The 23,703-nt window shown below is 32.0% G+C and overlaps 1 protein-coding gene across 15 annotated transcripts; it reads left to right on the forward strand.

Moving 5' to 3' along the window:
• Nucleotides 1-2,382: 2,382 nt before the first annotated feature.
• LOC112279168 (uncharacterized) lies at nucleotides 2,383-8,736 on the forward strand. 15 transcript variants are annotated; one of them, XR_002968903.3, is made up of 17 exons: nucleotides 2,393-2,557; nucleotides 2,837-3,023; nucleotides 3,213-3,306; nucleotides 3,647-3,825; nucleotides 4,013-4,063; nucleotides 4,352-4,408; nucleotides 4,813-4,933; nucleotides 5,255-5,321; nucleotides 5,422-5,463; nucleotides 5,651-5,756; nucleotides 6,119-6,229; nucleotides 6,427-6,498; nucleotides 6,746-6,847; nucleotides 7,180-7,226; nucleotides 7,725-7,752; nucleotides 8,146-8,321; nucleotides 8,530-8,736. XR_002968903.3 is itself a non-coding variant. In XM_024513340.3 (16 exons), exons 2-16 carry the CDS (start codon nucleotides 2,985-2,987, stop codon nucleotides 8,236-8,238), a joined length of 1,209 nt encoding a protein of 402 aa, XP_024369108.1. In that variant the 5' UTR covers nucleotides 2,383-2,524; nucleotides 2,837-2,984; the 3' UTR covers nucleotides 8,239-8,736. The 15 variants fall into 15 exon arrangements, 11 of the variants coding, with proteins under 11 accessions (XP_024369108.1, XP_090100501.1, XP_024369106.1 ...); XR_002968908.3 differs by lacking the exon at nucleotides 8,530-8,736 and adding an exon at nucleotides 7,570-7,616 and having other exon boundaries at nucleotides 8,146-8,351; XR_002968905.3 differs by lacking the exon at nucleotides 8,530-8,736 and adding an exon at nucleotides 7,531-7,616 and having other exon boundaries at nucleotides 8,146-8,219.
• Nucleotides 8,737-23,703: the final 14,967 nt, after the last annotated feature.

Consider the following 23,703-nt stretch of genomic DNA (forward strand, 5'->3'; position numbering starts at 1 on the left):
AAAATAGAAAGAGGAGATATCAACCTCAATTTTGACCCCCTTCAATTGAACAAATAACAAACAACTTTACAAAATCTCTTGAGAGAAGGCTTTTTGAAAAATATTACAATATGATAAATATATATAATTACAAAGATGTGGCAATAAAGAAAAAAAAATAAACAATCTATATAAAAATATCATATTCCAAAATCACTAAATTTTCTACTCTTATCTTTCTTTTTTAGTCATTTCTATATCAAATCAATACCCTAACTTCTATCAAAGTTGTAGAGTCAATCATCTAAGTTCCATTTGGCTGAATCTCTATCATTGCCATATCTATTATATTTATCACATCTTCTATCATATTTGCCCTACAATCTTTCCTCCAATACATGTTAAATCAAATACTTTCAATTGATAGTTTGATCTATCCAATCATACCATTATCTACAAACACATTGCTAATACATCATCTTTTGGATTTTAACAATATCTACACTTTAAATAATTTGGAACCAAATAAAATAAAAAAATGATTTTTTCTAGAATTCCATTAAAGAAAGAAACTACAACCTCATGACTAATCAAGCCTAAGAAATCTCCATCATTTCATATGTCATCTATTCTATCACTCAAAAAATTATCTTTCAATTGAAAAATTGTATTGATAAGTTCTTCAAAATCTTTAAATAAGTCACAATAACAATCTCTTACATTAAACAAGACAATAAGTCAAAATCTCTCTCTACAATTCTTCACTTGTTTAAAGTTTTTCCATATTGAAAGCTCTATGTGTTATGTGACATGACAACTCACAATGTTTACATCACAAAACCTACATAATAAGCAATAGAAGACACCTCAAAACCTCTCTTGATATACTAAAAGACTTACAAGCCATCTCATGTGATGAAGAGATATTAGAAAGTTATTTTTTCTAGCCCTTAAATCTTAATTATGGTAATTTACAATCTAAGAATATAATTTGGCACCTTGTAGAAGAGCTATGTACTTAAAGGACTTAGTGCTCTAAATATTACAAGATGAATCTATTTTTCTTGTTATTCCTTTTTATTCTTGTTTTTTATATTATTCAAAGTGATCAACACTTATGCTTTTGCCTTGCTTGACTCTCATTTCAATTTTTTATATGTACTTGTAAAATATTACAATATCTTATCTACATATATTTAGAATTTATGTACAAGTATCAAGTGCTTCATGACAAATGTCCATGTGCCATAATTCTTCTCATTGAACCAACCAATGTGATGGTCCGTATAAGATAATATTATTGTTAAGACAATAAATGCAACAACAAGCAACAAAATTATTTGACAACAACAAATCTTAAAGCAACAATAGTAAAACAATCAACAATTGTTGTACCAACAACAATAGAAAAGAACAATAATACCAAATTATGATGAAGCAAAAATCTTGATAGGAATTATTCTCAACAACAATATCAATAATGGGTAGGACTAAGTTTTGTGACCATTCTTCATCCATGCTCTAATATCATGTTACAAAACAACATTCATCCAATTTTGCAAATACAAATGTCCCGTAAGAGAGAAAGGCAACACTCTGTCAAGCTTTGTTTATGTGATGGACAAATCTAAGCTTGTAGACAATCCTCACATTACTATTGAACACTTTCTACAGCTAAAGATTAAGTTTTAGCTTAACAAAAATTATATGAAAACACTCAAAGGATGAAATTTTCACCTTAAGCTTGAGTTTGTGTCACAACTTGCATACCGTGAAGGATCAAACATTCTTCTAGACCTTGAGTCTGTGCATGATGTGAAAGAATGCTCACAAGCCCTGTGTTAAGGGAAGGCAGGGTCGAGCATTGAAGTTTTATTGGTTTAGGCGGAGAATTGGACCCTCATGCGTGCTCAGCGGCCGGAAAGGATGTTTTATCCGTGGTTGTGAGAATTCATTCTGCTAGGACTCTCATTGTTTTTGTAAGTCGAGATTAGGCGTGCTTAAAAATTTGAAAAGAGTTCCCAAGCCCTTCAGGCCGGATATCTGCTGGACTTTGGTTGCAAGGTAGTCGGGGTGAGACAGCAGCAAAAGTAGGGTGACAGAAAAGCAAGAGTCTTAATTTATTTGCGATAGTTTTTTCTTACAGTCATGTTGAGATTCATCGATTATTAACTATGTCTTTGCAGTCGTAGCATAATGCTATGAAATAGGTGAATCGTATTCTATTATTGTATTATTTTATTGTATTATTTTAGACAAGATGGAGTTACACCTCCAACCCAAGCGCTCACAGGCGGGGTCAAGGATGAAAGTTGACCCATACACAGTAAATGGATGAAAACATACATCCATCGTCAGTGTCAAAGGATGTCCCCAGGTAAACCGTTATTTCAATCCTTAAACCCTAATTTCAGTGCCCGAGGCTGCGACGCCGAACTCTGATAATTTTTAAAGATTTGCTGCGAAATTCGAGGCTTGACTGTGATTTAAATGCCGACACCAACGGGGCTATCCGCAAGGGGTTGTTCTCAGCCTTTGGCGTCATGTAAGCGGCGCAGGAGCTTCCCGACAATTCGTTGTAACATTCTCCTAATCTGTCCTGTGAACATTATATTGTGGCGGGCTGATCATGAGTGTCCACAGGACTTTCACACATCATCTGAGTTGTCAGATCTTCGAGGTGTTTATGTTTTGAAGTGTTTGAACGATCAGCGCCTGCTTCTTAGCTGGAGATGAACGTTTGTAGTAGGTTTGTGAAGAGTGTTGAAAGAACTAAATATTTGGAAATTGTATGTCAAGTTCACTTCGCAGCGAATATTTGAGCTTCCTCTTACGCCTTTTATTGTGTTCAATGTAGAGTCGGGGTTGAGCTGCTGAGCGCGATTGAGATGTGTGACAGAAATAACAGTCGTAAGTTTCTTCTGCGGGACAATTCATGCATGCCATCGGATCAGTAGCGTCGCGTTCTCCTTTGTTCGGGTTCTGAGAACGAAATAGCCCCGGGTATGCTGGGAATTTCTCCATCAATGGCGCTTCGCTTCGAGGTCCCTCTCATCTACCACCTTACGTTCTTGTGTTTGTTTTCATATATTTATGTGAATTGCAGAAAGTTAGAGCACCACATTTTTATTTCTTGATCGTTCTCTGACCTGTGCATCGAGCACTTGAGGTGTTGGCGCGACTAGTAATATAAAATCAATCTCTGTTTAAATTCTGGCTCTATGTGATGGCAGGTGCTTGCTCGTCACAACAGAGCCCGTGCATCGCGTCTTACCCTGCCGCATTATGAGGCTCTTACCCCACTATTTATGCCTGTCGGTACACAAGGTCTTTCTCTAGACCTCTACACTTCTGTTCAGGATTTGTAAAGCAGGAAGGTGCTGTTGCAACTGTTCGCTACAGTACGTTCTCTTCATTTTACAGGGATGTCATTTCTGTCAACCCCTTGCCAGCATGATTTTTGTGATTCTGATTTCACATACGCTGCCAGGGTTTTTAAATCCTCGAGGCAGCCCAAGTATGAAGTGTGTTATGGGGCAAATTTGTGTCATGACTTCATTCTTAAAGTTTGTTCCTGGCATAGGGGCTGATTGAGTCGCAAAGTTTTCGTGGCCGTCAATTGATGTTTCCAAGCTCTTAACTACAATAGCGCTAATTTTGTCTCCAGGCACCATAAAAGGGCTTACAAATGATCAGTTGGAGGATTTGGACTGTCAGATTATTCTTGGAAATACGTACCACCTGGCATTGCGCCCCGGAGCCGACTTGCTAGATACAATTGGAGGGCTTCACAAATTCATGAACTGGCCTCGTGCTCTTCTGACTGACTCTGGCGGCTTTCAAATGGTATTTTCTTGTAGTGTCTATTGTTTTGTGTATTTCTTGTTAGCACTCACAATTCAAACATATTCTCTTACTGTAATGACGATGACCTCTTACTTTGCACATTTGGGTGTTCTTTCGGAAGTTTACACTCACCTTTTGACAGTGATTTGCTTTCATTTCTCATGCTCGTGAAGTGATTCTTGTTTAGGTATCACTTCTTCACTTAGCAGACATAACAGAAGAAGGAGTTACTTTTCAGGTATATTCGACTCATCCTTTCTGCATCACCAGAGTACGAAATGAAAAACTGTGTATGAGATATTCTGCGTTTGGAAGTAGGTTGCTTTCAGGATTTAAGCCTACTCTGCAGAACAGATTTAGATTCTCTTCTACATTGACCTTTTCAAATTGCAGCTTTCAGTTTTATTGGTACAACCTTAGGAATATCTAGCGTATCCCTCAATCTGCTTGAGGAACGAGTATCGTAGATTGTGCGAAGTGACCTCTATCATTGGATTATGTGTTATATGTAACGCTTTATTCGCAGTCTCCAGTTGATGGGAAACCCATGTTGTTGACACCAGAAGATTCCATTCAGATACAGGTATTTTTTTCTTCTTTACAGTAATATTTACTGTACTGCGAAATTATGGCACTTTTTCAAAAGATTGATGTGCTCGACTCCTGTCATCTTTACACACACACACAAAATGAATGAGTATGTGGTCTTTAATGGTTGTAACTTGTAAGCTTTTCGTGGAGCGATAGGTGGTTAGTGGTCCCAAAAACATCCCAGGCTCTGTCATCTTGCCATAAATTTGTGATGTCTTCGTCAAAATCTTGCAATGGATGGGACCTAGTGGTGCAGTGCATTACGTTATGAATTTTAAACAGTATTGTCCAGCCAATGTATATGTGTTTTGGATACAGTGTTGTTATTCTAAACAGGCAAAAGAGTACTACCGTGCATGTCTTAAAGATTCAGATATTTGAATATTCTACCTGCAGAACAAAATAGGTGCAGACATCATTATGGCTTTGGATGATGTGGTGAAAACTACGACTACAGGCCCTCGTGTAGAGGAGGCTATGTATCGAACCCTGCGATGGATTGATCGCTGTATTGCAGGTCTATTCCGTATTATTTTACCTCTGAATTGACACGCAATTTTCTTTTCAAAACTTTTTACTATCATCTTTATTCAAGGTAGATGAATAGCTGTAGATTTACACAGTGATGGGTCATATACCGATTGCGGAATGATGCTTGGTATACAATATCATTGATTGTATGGAATCACCATATCTAGTATGTTTGTATATCCAATATTTTTATGATTCATTTAATTGTTGACCCTTACTATAGTTTAACTCGACATATAAAGCTGTATCAATGTTCTCGTAATTCTGACTAAGTTGTCGTGGTTTAATATTTTTTGTGCATTAACAGCGCACTCAAGACCACATGAACAGAACCTTTTTGGGATAGTACAGGGTGGCTTAGATCCACAGCTTAGGTGAGTCCTTTCTTTAGTAGATGGCGCCATGGACATGAAACTATGCTGTGTCGAGTAAATCTGTATCCACTCTGGAGCTGATGCCTTGTTGTGTATGCAGAGATATATGTTTGGAAGGTTTGGTGGCACGCAACTTACCTGGGTACGTGAACCACTTTTGGAAGTTGGTTGATGTGAAATAGATTACATGTCACATGCCTAATTTCCTCAGAAATTCCTTAGTAGGAGATGCCAGTTTAGGATGATTTCTTGTAAATTTCTTTCCTCTAGCTCTTTCAAATCCTTACGTTCATGCTCAGGTTGAAAGTAGTATACCCTTACTTGCACAGGTACGCAATTGGAGGGTTAGCTGGCGGGGAGGGGAAGGATGCGTTTTGGAGAGTTGTTGCACAATGTACAGCAGGACTTCCGGAAGATAAGCCTCGTTATGTAATGGTAAATCCATCAATTAACTTCCACAACCTCCTTTTTGAAAACTTGAATGGGAAGATTCGAAGACCTCGGTCCATAAAACTTGAATTTAGTCAAACTGGGGGAGTCATCAGTGAGATTGTTTTATAAGGTGAATAACGCGATTCAATCATATTCATAACTGATTCGTCAGTTTGCATAGAAAGCATGCGCTTCAAATTTCTTTCTTGCCATGAAGTTTACAATCTGCTTGGTATGCTATATTGTTTTAGTGGTTTTAGCATATATCAATATTATCTAAATTTGTGTATGGTACTAATCTACTTTAGCACAACTGAGAAAGCTTTGCTAAAATCTTCATCCTTCAAATTTATGACTGTGTGAAGGGTATAGGATTTCCTCTGGACATTGTGGTCTGTACTGCTCTTGGAGCCGACATGTATGACTGTGTGTATCCTACTCGTACAGCTCGCTTTGGCTCCGCACTTGTATCTGAGGTAGGCCAACCGCCACTTAAAATTAATCCTTTCAAATTTGGCCAGTTTGAATGGTTTTGCTTCCTCTTTCGAGCTGGTCCGGTTTCGATTAAACACTTGCATAGTTTCCTTCCTTATCAATTTCTTTCATGTGCAGTTAGTGTTGTCCTACTGTGTAATGCGAAGAGTAGTGCCTTACGTTGATTCTTTGGATACAGGGCGTTCTGAGATTGACACACGCAGCTATGGCCACGGATTATCGACCTCTTGATTCATCCTGCACCTGTATGGTATGGTTTTATTCATTCTGCTACTCTTAGCGGTCTCGTGTGGGAATGACGAGTTTTATTCTTTGACACTCTTTCGAGATGTCCATCCATCCTTATACAAACAATACTAAAGGATCTGGGTCGCAAGGCTTCCTCTTCATCACTTGGTGCCACAAGTTGCTTATTATATATCTATACATAAATAAGAGTAGGTTATAACTTCGATGATGGACTGTGCGTGACTGTTGCATCGTCGTTGCTGGCGTAGGTTTGTAAGCGGTACACAAGAGCGTATTTGCACACACTTGTGACAAAAGAAGCAATGGGTTCTCAACTGGTTTCTTACCACAATATTTCCCACATGATGCAGGTTTGTGTAAAGTTATGAACAAATGCTGATATAAATTGTTTTACCGATTTATACTTCCTTTGTCCAAATGAATGCTAATTTAGTATATATGCTCATCAGCCGTTCTATTTTGATGAACCTGGCATTTCTCTGTGGTTGAATGGGAGAATTTTACTTAATCATATTAGCCGTCTTTGTATGCAATATCATGTCATATCGTAGTCCTCTTTCAAAACCCTGTAAAGTAGATGATTTGTTCACACCGATAAGTTTTCTCCCTCTAGGGTTTCTGCACCTCAGGCTATATTGCTTATCTGTTAATCCCAAACCCGAACTTGAATTGGATGTTGCAGTTGAGTCGTAATCTACACAGTTCAATCTTAGAAGGACGCTTTCCAGAGTGAGTTTTCGAAGAATCTTAACCTCATAAAGTTAATTTTTTCATAGTTTTTAATACTACTTTTTGATTGTTGAGAATGGATCAATCCAGCAAGTCCATGATAGTTCAATCTCTTTTGTGTTCTTTTTGTAATGCATTGTTGTTTGATGATTGCTGTAACGCTACATAATTGAGTGCTCCTTCCAATGAGATCCACTTCGGTGTTAGGAATTTTACCCTACTCTCTTAAGGAGAATTATTGCAGGTTGCATCAGTGACGAGCAACTTCTGGATTCCTGACGGATGTTATGTGTCTCCTCATTAGTATTCATGGCGGGAGCTAGATTGTTGCCGTTGATTGCAGATATATACTTTGAAGTACCAGTAGAATTATTCCTTCCTAAATTGAAGGTTCTAATCTGTCTCTTACGTGCATTCAGTGCGCTGTTGTTTTATCCGACCTTTATTTTGTTTGATTTTTACTGTTTAATGATAATTTTGTGTGGGATGGTATTACAGATTTGTTCAATCATTCTTGCAAAAACAGGTCAGGAAATCTTTAGTATTCTTACTTATAGCAGTCTGCATTTCATTGGAGAACGAAACTAATCCAGTATTATAACACATAGCAAACTTCAGTTCTGCATTGTAGTTTGAAGAATCCGTTGACTTGATTAGAATGTATTGTGTGGGCATGTATGGAAGTCATATACCCAACCTTATGTTGTGGCAAGAGTTTGCAAGCGAGTATTTTACCAGCGGTTGTTTTTACCAGTATTTCATTCTTTGTTTGTGACTACATGTTGGCTCGATTTTAACGTCAAATATTCTAAACATGTACAGAGGTCACCTTTAAGATTTTCACTTATTTAGCTTGTGCTTCTCTGGAACTCTCATAGTGATCAACAATTGGTTCTGACAGTTGTCAATCGTTGTGCAGTTTCCAAAAGGTGATGTTCCAGACTGGGTATGTAATGCTATGGATGTGGCCGGCATCGATATTTCTATGTGTCGTATACCCCAATCTGCATAGACAGGAAACTTGCAAATTTGGTATACAATCTGAAGGATGAAGCTGGACCTCTTTCAATAATCAGAGGTGCAAAGCGCATGCAGGTCTCGTTATCATTTCTTCATCATGCTAAAGCCAACATTGACCTGCATTTGAGAACACAGATTTGGATAAGGGTGTATGCAAAACTTAGTCCCTTTGCTTGGCCGAAAGGCGCATGTTTGTTGTGAGCACGGGCAATGCAAGGGCAGTTAGTACAAAACTTTAAAGCGGTGAGCGACATATTCATTACTAAGTAATTCGATTTTTCAGGTAGAACTGGATGTGCACCATGATCAGGACTTTGCTTCCTGCTTTGTTCTCAATTTTTTGGTGGTAGAAAACCCATTCAGGTAATTCAGGATTCATGGCAGGTCTTGCTCCTTGCTCCATCATTTCTGGTAAGACACATTTATTTGTCGATAGTTTGTGTATCCCAAAACTTTCTGTGATAAGTTCCAAGTATTTCATATTGTCCAAGTGAAATTCTATGGATTGTTGGCATCGGAATGTGTCTTGTATGTGCTAACGGTTTTCCAACCAAGATCTGTTGTTATGCTGGAAGCACGTTTATGGAAACAGCAGCATTGTTTTTTCAAATGTTTGTAATTGGCCTTTTTGTCCGTGCTTATTTTGCATGTATAAGATTGTCCATGCAAGTGAAGGAAATTTGATAACGATGATGTGATTTGCAATGCAATCAATTCATATCCATTGTTGCAACTTTTGCATCAACAGACTAAAAATTCTATCTAAGATTCATTTTAATGTACATATCAATTCATTTCTCACTTTTTGAATTGATAATTGATCTGTAATTATTAGCTATAAAACATTTATGGTCACATTCATAAGGTTAATGTTCTCAAGTTCTTATTACAAATATAATGCAAATATATGATTTTTGTGTATATTATGTTAAATTATTAATTAATGATTGGATTGTTCAAATAGAGTTAGAACATCAACTTTTGATTATAATATAAATGTTTTTATTCAAATCATTTCTTAATTCTGATATTGATACTTCGGTCACATTTGCAAAACCTTCAAGACAACATAAGATAGATAAAGATACTTAAGAATGATATGTTCTTTTTTAAATCAATGGTGAAATATTACATGTTTAATGTCATCATTACAGAAGAGACTTTTGATGTTTGGTGATATTATTTTGAAGTAGAAACAATCCTTAATGATATTCAAAACATTTTATTTGAAAGAACTTTTAAAGATCTTAATAATAATCAAATATAAAGGTGATCTTCTTGCTTTCATATAAGACACCATTGGTGGATGAGAAGACCTATTACCTACCTTAAAGATCAAAGTATATGGCAAATATAATTTTTTGTATCTTAAACTATTTGAATATGTAATTATTGTTTTTTGTAAAACTGCCACAGTCATATATAATTATCAAAATAAGAAATATTAGATAGAAAATAAATATGAATAGATTTGAGAATATCTTAAAAAAAAACTTCTTAAAAACTTCATAGATGCAAATTTGTTCATGCTTATTTTGCATGTAGAAGATTTTCCATGTGAGTGAAAGAAATTTGATAAAAATGATGTGATTTGCAATGCAATCAATTCATATCCATTGTTGCAACTTTTGCATCAACACACTAAAAATTCTATCTAAGATTCATTTTAACTTCACAAGTGTGTATAGTCTTAATGATTTGTCTAATAACTCAACAAAAAATAGTTTTTAATTTGAATGAGTTGATTTTTGATTTTATATCTCTTTAGGACTACAAACACAAAGAAAATATAAATATAAATAAAATATAAAATATACTCATCAATGAACATGTTTTGCTTTAAAACAAAGAATTCCTTAACTCTTTATTTCAATTTTGATGGATATTGTCAATAAAAAGCATCAATCATCTTTGATGCATTTGCAAGATTTTTAATTGGCACCCATGTGCATTCACTAATATTATATCTATGTTAGTGTATAAGATATTCTAATCTATTTTTGTGCTATCTTAAGTCTAATATTCTTTCAACCTTGAACTCTTGATTATTATCCACTTTTATTAGAGCAGGTGACATTTGTATTCTTTTCAATATATCTTCTATCCTATATGGCTGAAATAAAGATACATACAATATGGAATGGATCTTCATATACTCCAATAGGTATAATCAATAAGCAATTAAATTGATTTATTTACAAATAAGAAATGATCTAAGTTTATGGCAATTTAACTTATTATAAGAATGACCAATCTCGATATTACAACAAAATAACTTAGGTTGTTCATTACAATAGGCATATAGGTTGATTTTTTATTATTCTTGAAATTACTTTAATTGTATCTTTATTGTTTTATATAGTTTTAATATTTACTTTTAAAAAGTCAAAAGTATCAATTTATAGATGATAATCATAATTTGTATAAAAAAATGTTAATTTAATAGAAGAATATATTATATTATATTAGATAAACTCTATCAATGAAAAAAAATTATTCAATCATTTTAATAGTAATTGATAATACATCTTAAATACTATTCTAAAACTTAATCCATTTGTTTTATTTATCCATCAATTTAAAGATCCAATGTCAAATATAGTTTTATATCTACCTTTAATATCTTAAAAGTGATACAAATTGAATCCCTCTATTGAATTTAATATCCTTTGATAATCTATAATATCAAAAAATATTATTAATGAAAATCTTAATTATTTCTATACTTGTGATAGTTTTTTTTTACATTGTACAAAATATGCTATCTTAATAAAAAAAAATTTACTAGGACAAATATAGAATTATAAGAACTTAAAATTAGAAGATTCATTATAAAATCTATAAAAATAAAAGATTATGGTTGTTTTGATATAATGGCTAAAGAAGTCTATAAGGTTATTAATAAGGAGTTTTTAATCTTAGACAAACATCACATAATTTTATAAATTTTTTAACTAAATTTTATATTTGAGGCCACAAAAAATATTTGGATATTAATTCTTAGGTCTTACTATATTTAAAATATCTTAGAGTGAGAAGGTCATGACAAGCTTAAAGAGCATGTAATTGTATTTCATCTTCTGAAACATGTAAGCATTCTTCAAAATAGAGTAGATTGTTCTTGAATTCAAACATAGGAGTATCATGAGATTTAATTAGATTATTTTTAATATCATAAACAAGAAGATTTGAAGACATATTTCATTAAACTTGCTTAAGAAAGGTTGAATCAATATTCAACATTGATTTTACTATTCAAAGATGAAATTACTCTAGCTTCAAAAGAATTATTTGTTTTTGATAAAATAAAATAGAATCTCTTTTTTTAATAAAAGATAAGATTACTTAAAAATAAAGTCTGACAAATCTTATTTTTTATATATTTATTTTATTGATAAGTGATTTTAAATTCAAATCTTGATAAAGACATGTTCCAATAAACTTCATGATAATTTAATACATATGCTGATATTCTTAAATAAAAAGCTATTAGATGAAGCTTGTCATTTGCTTCCATTTATTATAAAAATTCATTCAAAGCAAAGTTTGACATTTTTTTTTTTATTAAAAAGGCCTTAAAAAAGTTAATACAATATAAGATTGGTGCAAAAATAAAAATTTCCTTTAAAGCTTCAAATGATGCATTTGCTTTTTTATTCCACTCAAGTTTGTCTTTATAAGTCAAATATGTAAGTAAAGCTACAACTTTTAAAATATCCTTGATAAATATTCAATATTAATTAAAAAATATAAAAATATTAGACATAATAAATTGATTCTTTTTTGGATATTTTATAATATCATTATTTGAAATAATTTATTTTAAAAATTCAATTTAATTTGTGTAAATACATAATTTTCCATCTTAGTATATAGTCTTGCATCTCTAAGTTTTTGTAACATATAAAAAATATAAAGTTCATCTTTTTTTACATTTTTAGAATAAATTAAAATCTAGTTTAGATAAAAAATTAAAAAAATATTTAAGATTTTTTTTTCAAATTTATTTATAAAATATTAAAAAGAAATTGGTAAATTTTTTAATCTTAAAGATATGACATAATATTCAAAATATCCATATTTAGTTCAAAATATAATTTTTTATTTATTTTCTTTTTTAATGCATATTAAAATATTTATTCTTTATAAATTTATTTTTCTATAGATCTTTGTTTGATTTAATTAATTAAGAAGTTTTTATATCAAAGATCGATGGTACTTATTTTATATGATTACTTGGTTGAATCCTCAATAATCTATACACATCCGCAATGATCTATCACATTTATTTTTACAAATAAGATAGAGGCTTCCATTAGAAATTTGAAATGGCATATAAGTTTGAAATGATGTATAAAGTTCTTAATTAAGTTATTTTCAATGTATTCCTTAAGTGAAATCAATGTATTCTTTAATAACATATATATTAGTTCAAATAGTGGTTGAGCTTCTTTTCGAAGATTAATTGAGCAATTATAAGAACAATATATTTTTTTAAATAAAAAATTATATTATTCTTTTAAAAAATATCTTAATAATTTTGATATTTGCTTAAAATGCCACTTAAAGTCTTTTGACTATTAAAAATGGATGTGGCATTAATACTAAAAGATGAAAGCTCTTGTACTTATTAATAAAGATTTGGTTGTATTAGACTTATGACCTTTTATTTAAATAAAAAAAAAATGAATTATACTATGAATTAAAAAAATCAAGGTTACAAAAAATCCAATTTACTTGGAGATTGTATTTTTTTTATTATAATACATCTAAAATAATTAGATTAAAAAAATATCTAATAACATTAAATATTAATAAATTATTGTAACCATTAATTATTACATCTAAAGAAATAGTTTTAAAGATAATATCTTTAGAAGATAGTAAATAACCATCTATAAATTTTACATGCATAGACTTAATTCTATTGACTAAAAATATTTTCTAATTTTTTTATAAAGTCTTTGATTATAAAAAAACATTGAGGCTCTTAAATCTAATAAAACAAAGACTTTGTAATTTTTTTATCCTAAAAAAATATCTATTATAAAGCAAGGTGAAGGATTTAAAGAAATAATATAATATTTAGTAGGTGTTGTATAAGATTCTAGCTGCTTTATCTCTATTGTAGTTGGAGAATCTCATTTTTTGATATATTATCTTCTTTGGCAACCATGCTCTTTATTTTGTGATTGCCTTATTTTTTAGGAAAATATTAATTAATATTTTTAGATTCTCTACAATATAAGTATAAATCTTTTTGACAAAGTTGAGTCTTTTCCAGCTTACTAAGAGATTTAAAATATTCAATATCAATTTGTATAGATTTTAGTCTTAATTAAGAAGTTTTTTAAAATATAAGAGTTATTATTGTGACTTGATTTATTTCTCTCCAAGTAAATTTTTGTTTATTGCATCTTTCAAAAAATAATTGTTACATGTAATGGCTTGACAAATAAATCATGTTAATGAATATGCTTTTGGTAGTGTCAATAATAATATTTTGACATTATCTTTTAATTAAAATTGATTGATGAAGGCTTTATCATTTCAATTCAAATTACAATAAGATTTTAGAATCTTATGCCAAGATACAAAAATATATATATATATAATTTAAATTAATTCTTTTGAATTTATCATTTTAAATAATGACCTTATAATAGATCCTAAGATAGTAAAAATTGCTATAGATTAAAAATATTTAAGAATAATAAGAGATATTTAATATTTTTTTGAAATATTTTAATTACTATCAAATTTTTATCAAAAATGTTTCTTAAGTTTCAATTCTACTTATATGTTTGACTTGTAAGACAAACTTGAGTGGAATAAAGAAGCTAAAGCAACATTTGAAGCTTTAAAGTCAACTTTTGTTGCAACCTTCATCTTATATTTTGTTGTTTTTTTAAGATGTTTTTATGGAAACAAATGCATTGGACTTTGTTTAGATATAGTATTGTAGCAAATGGGAATAAATGAAAAACTTCATTTCATAGCTTTTCATTCAAAAAATATTTTAGTAACTAAGATTTAGAAATGATGTCCACAATAAAGAGCTTCTTACAATTATACATTTATTTCAAAATTAGCTTCATTATTTCAAAGGTTCTTTTAGTATAGTGATTGTTTATTCAAATTATAAAATCTTCAAATATTTAATATAAGCATGCATTTTGAATTTTTGTCTAGTTTGTCAAAGCATGTTATTATCTAAATTTGTATTAAATATCACTTTTAGATTAAAAAAAATAACAAGTTTTGTCAATTTTTTTTAAAATATTTTTATCTTGTATCAAAAGAAGGAAATATAGCTTTTAATTAATAAAAAAACATTATTTTTAAAGTTAAAGAAATTTCATTTTTAAGCAATAAAATCAATAATGATTATTCATTTAAATTTTTTTTATTAAGTTTGATCAAATATGTCTTCAAATCCTTATATGCATAATATTAAGAATATTTCTTCTAAATTTTATGATATTTCTAAATTTGAATTTATAGAAAATCTTCTCTATTTTAAATGACACTTGTATTTTTTTAAATGAAACAAAACTATATACTCTTTAAGTTCTTAACAAAATTTCAATCATAAGATATTTTAGATATAACAAGACATTAGAATTAATTTCAAGAGATTTTTAGTAGTTTAAAATGTAGAAAGTAATTAAAGACTTTGTAAAATTATGTAATATTTATTATTTTCAAAATTTAAATATTATTAATTTTATAATTTTTTTCAACTATTACATTTACCAAAATAACTATATTCATTCATTTTTCTATAGATTTTAATATGGAATTTCTAATCTTAAGTTCTTATGATTTTATAATTATGATAGTATATTATTTCATCAAAATGGTATATTTTGTACCATGCACAAAACTATCACAAATGAAGAAAAAATTAGACTTTTTTTTGACAATATTTATTACTATCATGTATTGTCAAGAAATATTGTATTAGATAAATGGACTTAATTTATAACTCAATTTTAAAAAAATCTTTTTAAGATATTGAATGTAGATATAAAACTATTTTTAGTCTTTTATTTTTAAATAGATGGACAAAAAAATTATAAAATTATGTATTAGATCAATATTTGAGATATATTATCATCTACTATTAAGATGATTAGACAATTCTTTTGCCATTAAAAAAGTTTTCTATAATAAAAAAATACATTCTTTTACTTAACAATCATTTTTATATATTAATTATAATTATCATCTATAATTTTATACTTTTGTCTTCTCAAAAGTTAATAATCTTATAGCAAAGATTTAGCAAATTGTTTATTAGAGCTACATACATCAATAAAGAAATTAATATAATAAAACTCAAAAACAAAAAAAGATTAATTCAAATGCATATTATAAAGAACAATATCAATTTAATATTAGCAAGAAAATATGGTTACTAAGTTATTATATCAAAACTATTAAATATTGTCATAAGTTGGATTAACATAGATTTAGACTATTTTTTATTTGTTAATAGATTAGTCTAATTATATATTAATTATACATATAAGAATACATAAAGATCTATCTTGCATTACGTATACCTCTTCTTAAATCAAATAAAAAAATAGACATATTTGGAAGAAGATAAATGCCACTTTTTTTATATATATATAGAAGTGGATAAGAATTAAGAATTTGTGATAAATGAGGTCTTAAATTCAAGACATTGTTTTGACCTATTAAAATATTTGATACATAAATATTAATATAATATTAGTAAATATACATGAAAGCTATCTAAAAATCTTAAAAATATAGTAAAGAAGTTTGATACTTTTTATTACCAACATCTATCAAAATTAAAATGAAGAATTGAAATATTATTTGTTATGAAGCAAAATAAATTTAATGAAGATTATATTCTATCTTTTATCCTTATTTGTGATTTTTTTTGTATTTGTGGTATTAAAAAGATGAAAAATCAACAAGTAGATTTAACTCAAGACCTATTTTTTGTATTATTATTAAAAAAATCATTGAAATTGTCACATCTTTTAAAATTATGTAATATAGATCAAATCTTCAAAATTTTCATATTCTTCTTTAAATAGATCAAAAGATACAACTCGTTTGATATTACAATCTTGGAAGAGACTTTCAATGTTTGGTAATATTATTGGAGGTAGGAACCACTTTTAATTGTGTTGAATTTATTTTATTGGAATGAAAGTATAAAGATCTCAATAATGATCATATAACAAGGTGGTCTTCTAGGCTTGATATAAAATATTATTAACTACTTATAAAGAGAATAGAAATCAAAGTATGTCGAATTACAAATGACTATATTTTAGACTTCTTCAACATGAGATTATTGATGTTTGTAGAATTTGTGCTTAAAAAGGGATAATGTCATGGATATACATATTAACATTAGTAATTATTAAAATAAGAAGAATTATATAAAAATAAATAGAATATATAAATTTGATATTATCTTGTGAAGTAGCTTTATAGATACAAATTTGAGTTTCTAAGTATTTGTAGGTAATTAGTAGGTTAAAAACTTAATCAATAAGTTGGCCACGTGTTGCACAATTTGACCACTTTTTTTACAAGTTAGCCATTTGTAATACAAATTGGCAAAATGGCACATCTATTAGAAACTTGTATTGCAAATAAGATATGTATCTTGCAAGTTGGATAAGTATTAAATGACTTATATAATGTCGCCACATAGCTCTTTACTTAGATAATGTATGTCAAAGCAAGAGTGAGATTCTATTATGTTATAATAATTTTATAACTGAAGTTCTTATTTGAATAATACAATAAGGAAATAATACTTTGATCAAGTAAAAAATTTAAACAAAAATTGATTGAATTTTTTTTCAGATGATTGTAAATGAATCTGAATTGTAACAGTCTAACTTCTGTAGTATTCAAAGAAGCCATATCTATTTTTTCAATCTAAATTGAAGTTGAGCTTTTGAAAGTAAATTATATTATTATTATACAGAATCAACTGTGTAGATTACATACACACACACACATATCTATATATATATATATATGTGTGTGTGTGTGTGTGTGTGTGCATTATCCTAATTATATATTAAAAATAAAATTTGCAATTATATGTCAAAAAAATGAATATGCTTATTTTTTTGCTTATTATATTTATTAGAATACTGCAATAAATTAATTTCTACATAAAGTTAATAAAATTATAACCCTAAAATTATCTATATGTAGTTATGTTTATAATATGCTCTAGACATGTATACAAATATATGCACATAAACATGGTATTAGCTCTTACATGTTTATAAACCTTGCTCACCTTATCATTTTTTTCCTTTTTCACATCTATTAGTGGACAGAATTTGATTGTAGTGTATGAGCTCTCCATGCACTTATTCACTTGCCAAGGAATATTCCCAACACCACAGAAGAATAGATAGATAAGAAGTTTAAAAGTAAAAAAAGAACAATTAACAAAACACAAAAGGAGGGGAATGTATAAAGAAGAGAAACAGAAAGAAGAGACTTAAACTATGAAGTGAAAGGAGAGGAAACCATTAATATATATATATATATATATATATATTGAAAAAAATCTCTTCCTTTGTGTTTTTCTTTCCCTTTTGTACGTCCCCCCACCTTTCACTAGATTCTACTTTTTGCTGCTTCTTTGTCACGAGTGTCCTACAAAGATGCTTAGAATTGAATTAGTATGTGTGGGAGTGCCACAGAATGACAACCCTACTCACATTTTCCCTGCTTGGCGGTTGAACCTAAAAATAAAACAAATTGAGAAGAGGGAGGTACTAGCCACATTTATCTCATGCATCCCCCCCCCATTTGGTGCCTTGAAAAAGGAGTCAAGGAAGGAGTACACACAGAGAGTGAGAGAGAGATTGCATCACTGCAGCTGAAGTCTGTCCGTGCCTCAAGTCTGCCAGCTTGTACTTGGAATCCAGAGCTGATGCTGTTGATGCTGTATGGGACTGAAACCAAGGCACCCTTCTTCAAATCAGCCATCATGCTGCCTCCCTCCCTTGTCAGAAGACCCCCACCCCCCTCGAAGTTCAATGAGGGAAGGAATATATTCCCCATCCACCTTGAACTGGGTTGGAAGACTTGAGGGGGGGGGCATTCACAAGTAAAATGTGCTGAATCTTAAAGAAACGGAACCTTAACAGTTAGACAAAAAGACAGACAAGAGGATAGATGGAACGATGGATGAATAAATAGATGGATGGATAACTGGATGGAGGAAGGGTCCCTGCCTGGCTACCTGCCTGCATGCCTGCCACACCCTCCTGGCAAGCCGTTTGACAAGGACTCCTAACCCCACACCGGGAGGATCTTCTTTGGAGGAACTTCCCGAAGTGGCGTGAGGGCAGTTTCCTAACATTCACTGTAGATTTGCAATCTGGGTAAAAATTGTCATCGGTGGACTAGGGTGAAGATGGACAGTTAAACCGTTCAGTTGTAATGAGGTATACAGTCTAGATCTCTGCTGACAAGTGAATAATCCACAGTGCTGATTGACGGTCGTGCGTGATTTCACATGATTTCATCACTTTTTTTCACCTTTTTTTTTTTTTTTGTCTTACCTTAAACATCCGATTAAATACCAATTGTTTGGTATTTGTGATAACTTGCCACTACCAAAGTATTTGTATGAGTTATTAACGCGCTCTACACAATAATGTCGGATGGGGACGTTCATCCAGACGACACCCCCGTCGCAACACGGGGGCGGGGGGGGGGGCGAGGGTGCCGCGGGATGAAGGGGGTGTGCCTAGTGTATAGCCTCCTCCCTGGCAAGTAGGTACCATGTGAGGAGGGCGGAGAATTAGGGGTTCACAGAATGTATAGGATATTGTAGCAGACTGACTGAGCCCGACTTGTATCCCCGCGCCTCCCGCCCTTCTCTGTCCAAGCTCCGTGCGACAATTCCCCTTTCCTACCCTTCTCCGCTGTCATGGATGGTACAGGAGCCACAAACTTGGCCCCAAACCTGCGGTTCGATGCCGCTCCGCCCTTTTCCACTCCAAGCCAGAACCAGGTCTGACATGTCAGCAGTGCAGGAAATTGGGTGGGTTGGTTGGTTAGTAGGTTGGTACGTGGGTCACCACGCGTGTGCTTACATGGCGCCTAGTTACCCGGGAATGTGGTGAGGTGGAATCATGAAGAACGACGGGAAGGGGGTAAAATTTGGGGGAACGGGCAGGTTTAGGTGAAGGAAGAAGACAGAGTTCAGGGAATGCATGGACAAGAGGTTTTTCATTGACGATATCTATCAAAACCAAGATGAAAAATAGTAAATTTTTGCTATAAAAGAAACAAGATCCAAGGAAGATAACATTCTATTTTCTACTCTTATTTGGTACTTTTGTGCATTTGTGACGCTAAGGAGATAGAAAACCAACAACCAACAGATTCAAATTAAGAGCTATTATTTGTTGCCTTATTGGATGAAATATTGTGATTATTACAACCTTCAAGATGACCTAATTAAGATAGAGATCCTCAAAAACAACACATCTTTTTTCAAATAGATGGTGAGATATAATGTGTTTGATATCATGACCTTGGAAGAGATTTGCAATATTTGATGATTTTATTGAAAGTTAAAACGACTCTTGACAGTGTTCTAAATGTTTTATTTGAAAGAAGATATAAAGGCCCCAACAACGATCAAATAATAGGGTGGTTTTTCTACCTTGATATGAGACATTATTGATAGTTGAGAGCACCTATCTACCATCTTCAAAGAGAACAAAGATCAGAGTATGTAGAAAATATAAGTCATTGCATCTTGATTTTTCTCAACATATGATGACCGCTCTTTGTGGAACTCGTCTCTAGAAGAAGAAATAATATCACAGGCATACATATTTATTATAATATTTATTTATATGATTAAAAAGAAGTAGGTAAAAATAGATTTATTTCATAATATTTTTTAGAAAAACATCTTAGAAGCTTGATAGAAGCTTCTTAGACACTACTTTGACTTTATATGTATTTATAGTTGATTGATAGGTTAGAAAATTAGTCAACAAGTTAACTACATGATAATAGCTTGTGGAATAAGTTAACTATGTGGCACACATATAAAAAAAACTTGCCTTGCAAGTTAAAATGTGACTTACAAAGTCAATATGTTTTGGATTCTCTATAGGATACTACCACATAGCTCCTCATTAAGAGTATATATGGAGGCAAGAGTGAAATCTTCTTCACTCTTGTCAATGCCTTTCTAGTCTTTAGTTTTATTTCAAGACTTTCTAATCTTGATATCTTCGGGAATAGCCATTTTAATTGAATATTATACCATCTCTCTAATGATTTTCTAGTCTTTTTAAGTGTTACAAAAATGTATTTAGATTTTATTTCTTTGAGATTTATGTCCTTCACAATATTCTTTGCAAACATTAAATATGAACTAGTAAACTTTGTCTTTGATTATTTTAAATCTCATATATCATAATATATTGATTAGTTCTATTTTTACATTCCAACTTGAGATATTATGATTTCTTAATCCACATTACAAACGCATCCTATACCTTCTCCAAGTTAATTAGGAATTTTACTTGAACTTGCAATCAAGATCAAGCGCAATAGCAATCACAGTATTGGTTAATAAAATGGATCTTAGATAGCCTTAGCAAACACTTCTCTATACTTTCTATTCCAAAAAAATAAGAGATTGGCTTGACAATATAAAGGCCAATGCTTTCCACTAAAAATGATTAGTAGTTTTTGGAACTTATTGTAATGTTATGCATATTGGCACAAAAATAATTTCTTATTCTAATTATTCACTACAAAAATTTGGTAGCCAACTCACCATATAATCTTGCTGATCTTTTGCAAGACATCTTTAGAGGGTCATATTACTTGAAAATTAATTTATACTCATCATTGATTCAAGTAATATATACCAAAATTATTCATGCAATTCTAATAGTATCCAAGTATTCTTCCTACAAACGTTAGTTTAGATGCAAAGAAGACAACAAGTAATCAATATAAGAAATAAGGGATGAGAATAAGGATAATGAAGGAGGAAACAAAGGAAGGGGGAGATTTAGGCACAGAATAGGGAAGGAAGGAAGGAAGAGAACAATGACATGAGATTATGAATAAGGAATGGGAATGTAGATGGAGATAGTAGGGATTTGAATTGAGGAGAAATATGGAAATAACATTGAGAACAAGGGATGGAAAAAAAAAATAAGCAAAATCAATCATGAGATGGCAAAGAGAATGTGGCTTTAACATTTTTTTTTTTTTTTTTTAATCTTTTTTCTCTCTCTTTATATATATATAATAATATTACTTGTTGATTATTAGAACTTTGTGTATATTTCAACATACACAAACTTCTACTCACATAAATACTTATAATATGTAAAAATTTGTGTATATTTCAACATACACAAACTTCTACTCACATTCCTTGTTAATAACAAATGTTTTCTCACACTTATTACTAAAGTAGTTTTCATAACACAAGCATAATGTAAGTCCATAACTGTATGCCAGGATTATAAGCTGTTGAAATAAACTTTACTAAACAAACAAACGAACAAAAGATAGTAGAAAAAAGTGAACATAAGGACAAAAGTCTCGGAACTGTAACCGATTTTTTGAAATCTGGTTTGGGTTTAGGATCTTGACCTCCAAGAAAAAGAAAAAAAAAAAAGAAAAAAGAAAGAAGAAGCAATTTTACCCACAATACCACAAGGCTTGGGATCTAATCTTTTTTCATCCCACACCAAAACAATGGATCCAACAGAAAAGCCACTTGCAATGCAAATCCACACCACCATGATGTGGACTAGTCTTTGTTAGCCAAGACGCGCCTCGTTTGCGGCACCCTGCAGTGGATCCAAAAATAACAATGCAAATTAGGGGAATAATCAATCAGAATGGGTTCCCACAAGAAAACAATGGGTGGGTGCGGTTTTGAACAGTGGAACAGGTTGGTTGACAAATCCCAAGTCTTCGTGGTGGTGACGGTGGATTGACGTCCTCTCGTTTGCTGCTGCTGCTGCTGCTGCAGGGGCAACCATGGATGGAGAGTGGTGCTAAATCCAGACTCACGCCACTTTGTTGCGAACCTTCCAGGCCCAGACAAACAGCTTCTTCTTCCTTCTGCAGGGTAGTGGTCTCGTGCAAGCTCGTGCTTTCGTGGCTTTCTTTGCCTTGGAATTAACGTGAAACATCGAAGGAATGAGGAGTCATTATCTGCTTCGTTGCGGTACAGGTTCCAATAAAAGGATACTGTGAGGCGGGCTCTTAAAAGCATGATGATTTCGTGGAATATTTTTGTGCTTTCCAGCACCTCGGCCGTCAGCTACATTCCACATCAAGAGGAAAAAGGAAAAGAAACACAGAAAAGTAATGCCACACTGCGTGGTGATTCAAGTGGGAGAGAGAGAGAGAGGGAGTCCGAGATGGTCATTAACGAACAGCACAGTTTGCACCGCTTTGCACATGGCTGACTCACATTCCATCGTTTGTGGGGATCATTTCGTCGTTGGAGATTTCTTAGCAGGGGAGAGACTGAGAAGATTCCGCAGAGCATCTTCGTTACACGAGGAATCGGTTTCTTCAGGCGGTGTTTTGGGTCGTTAAAGCGACTTCGTGCACACATTCAACCCACTTGGATATAAAATTGAATGCGGTGGATTAGGAACTTATGAAATTTTATGTGGTCCAGCTGTTTTGATTGGACTTGAGATGCAAGTTTTGAGAGATCGTCTTTAATTCTCACGATCTTTTTTTTTACTTGTGCGAAGGAGACGTAGCAACTCCACACTAACCGTCGTTTGAAGTGCCTTGAACCACTGTGCTATCTTCTAAGGTTGCTGCAGAAGCGTTCGTTAAAGTTTTTAGAAGTTATTTTTATTTTTTCAAATGATGCTCCACACTAATTGAAGCAGCGTAGTAATGGTTTTCTATTCCCACGAGTGGAAAATGCTCAACTCAGCGACAGAAGACATGCAAGTCACGGCTCACAAATTGCGTTGGAAATGTTATATTTATTTATTTGAGTTTTATTAAAATGACGTCAGGTTCTAATAATTAAGCCAGAAGCATCAAGACAGGATCGGGAAAATTACGCAGGGGTAATACGCAAACAGTCCCTCACTGCGAGGAATTTCTAACCGTGGGACTCCTAACTAATTATACGTCCATCGGTCGGAAGCATCAACTTTCGGCCGGAAGGGGAAAAGTCTGAGTTTTACGGTCGCTGCCTAAAAAAGCGCACAAAAGCCTGCGAAACATTGGAGACAGCGACGGGATCTTCCGTTCAATCTTTAGGCCCCTGCGCTCCTCCACGTATATTAGAACCCCTCCGAGATAGCGTTCGGAGGAACAAACAATCTGGACCCTTCTTTGGCTATCCCCTTTTCGGCTACTTTAACTTCAAACTTTCCCTGGGAGTTTTGCCATTTGTCTC

Source organism: Physcomitrium patens, chromosome 2 (assembly GCF_059467195.1).
Source record: "Physcomitrium patens ecotype Gransden chromosome 2, ASM5946719v1, whole genome shotgun sequence".
Taxonomy (NCBI): Eukaryota; Viridiplantae; Streptophyta; class Bryopsida; order Funariales; family Funariaceae; genus Physcomitrium; species Physcomitrium patens.

Coding starts and splice junctions, on each gene's coding strand:
- LOC112279168 (XM_024513340.3), top strand. CDS start 2,985: ATGCTGGGAATTTCTCCATCAATGGCGCTTCGCTTCGAG. Junction 6,848..7,179: donor ATATTTCCCACATGATGCAG/GTTTGTGTAAAG, acceptor TGGATGTTGCAG/TTGAGTCGTAATCTACACAG. Junction 7,227..7,724: donor TTAGAAGGACGCTTTCCAGA/GTGAGTTTTCGA, acceptor ATGGTATTACAG/ATTTGTTCAATCATTCTTGC.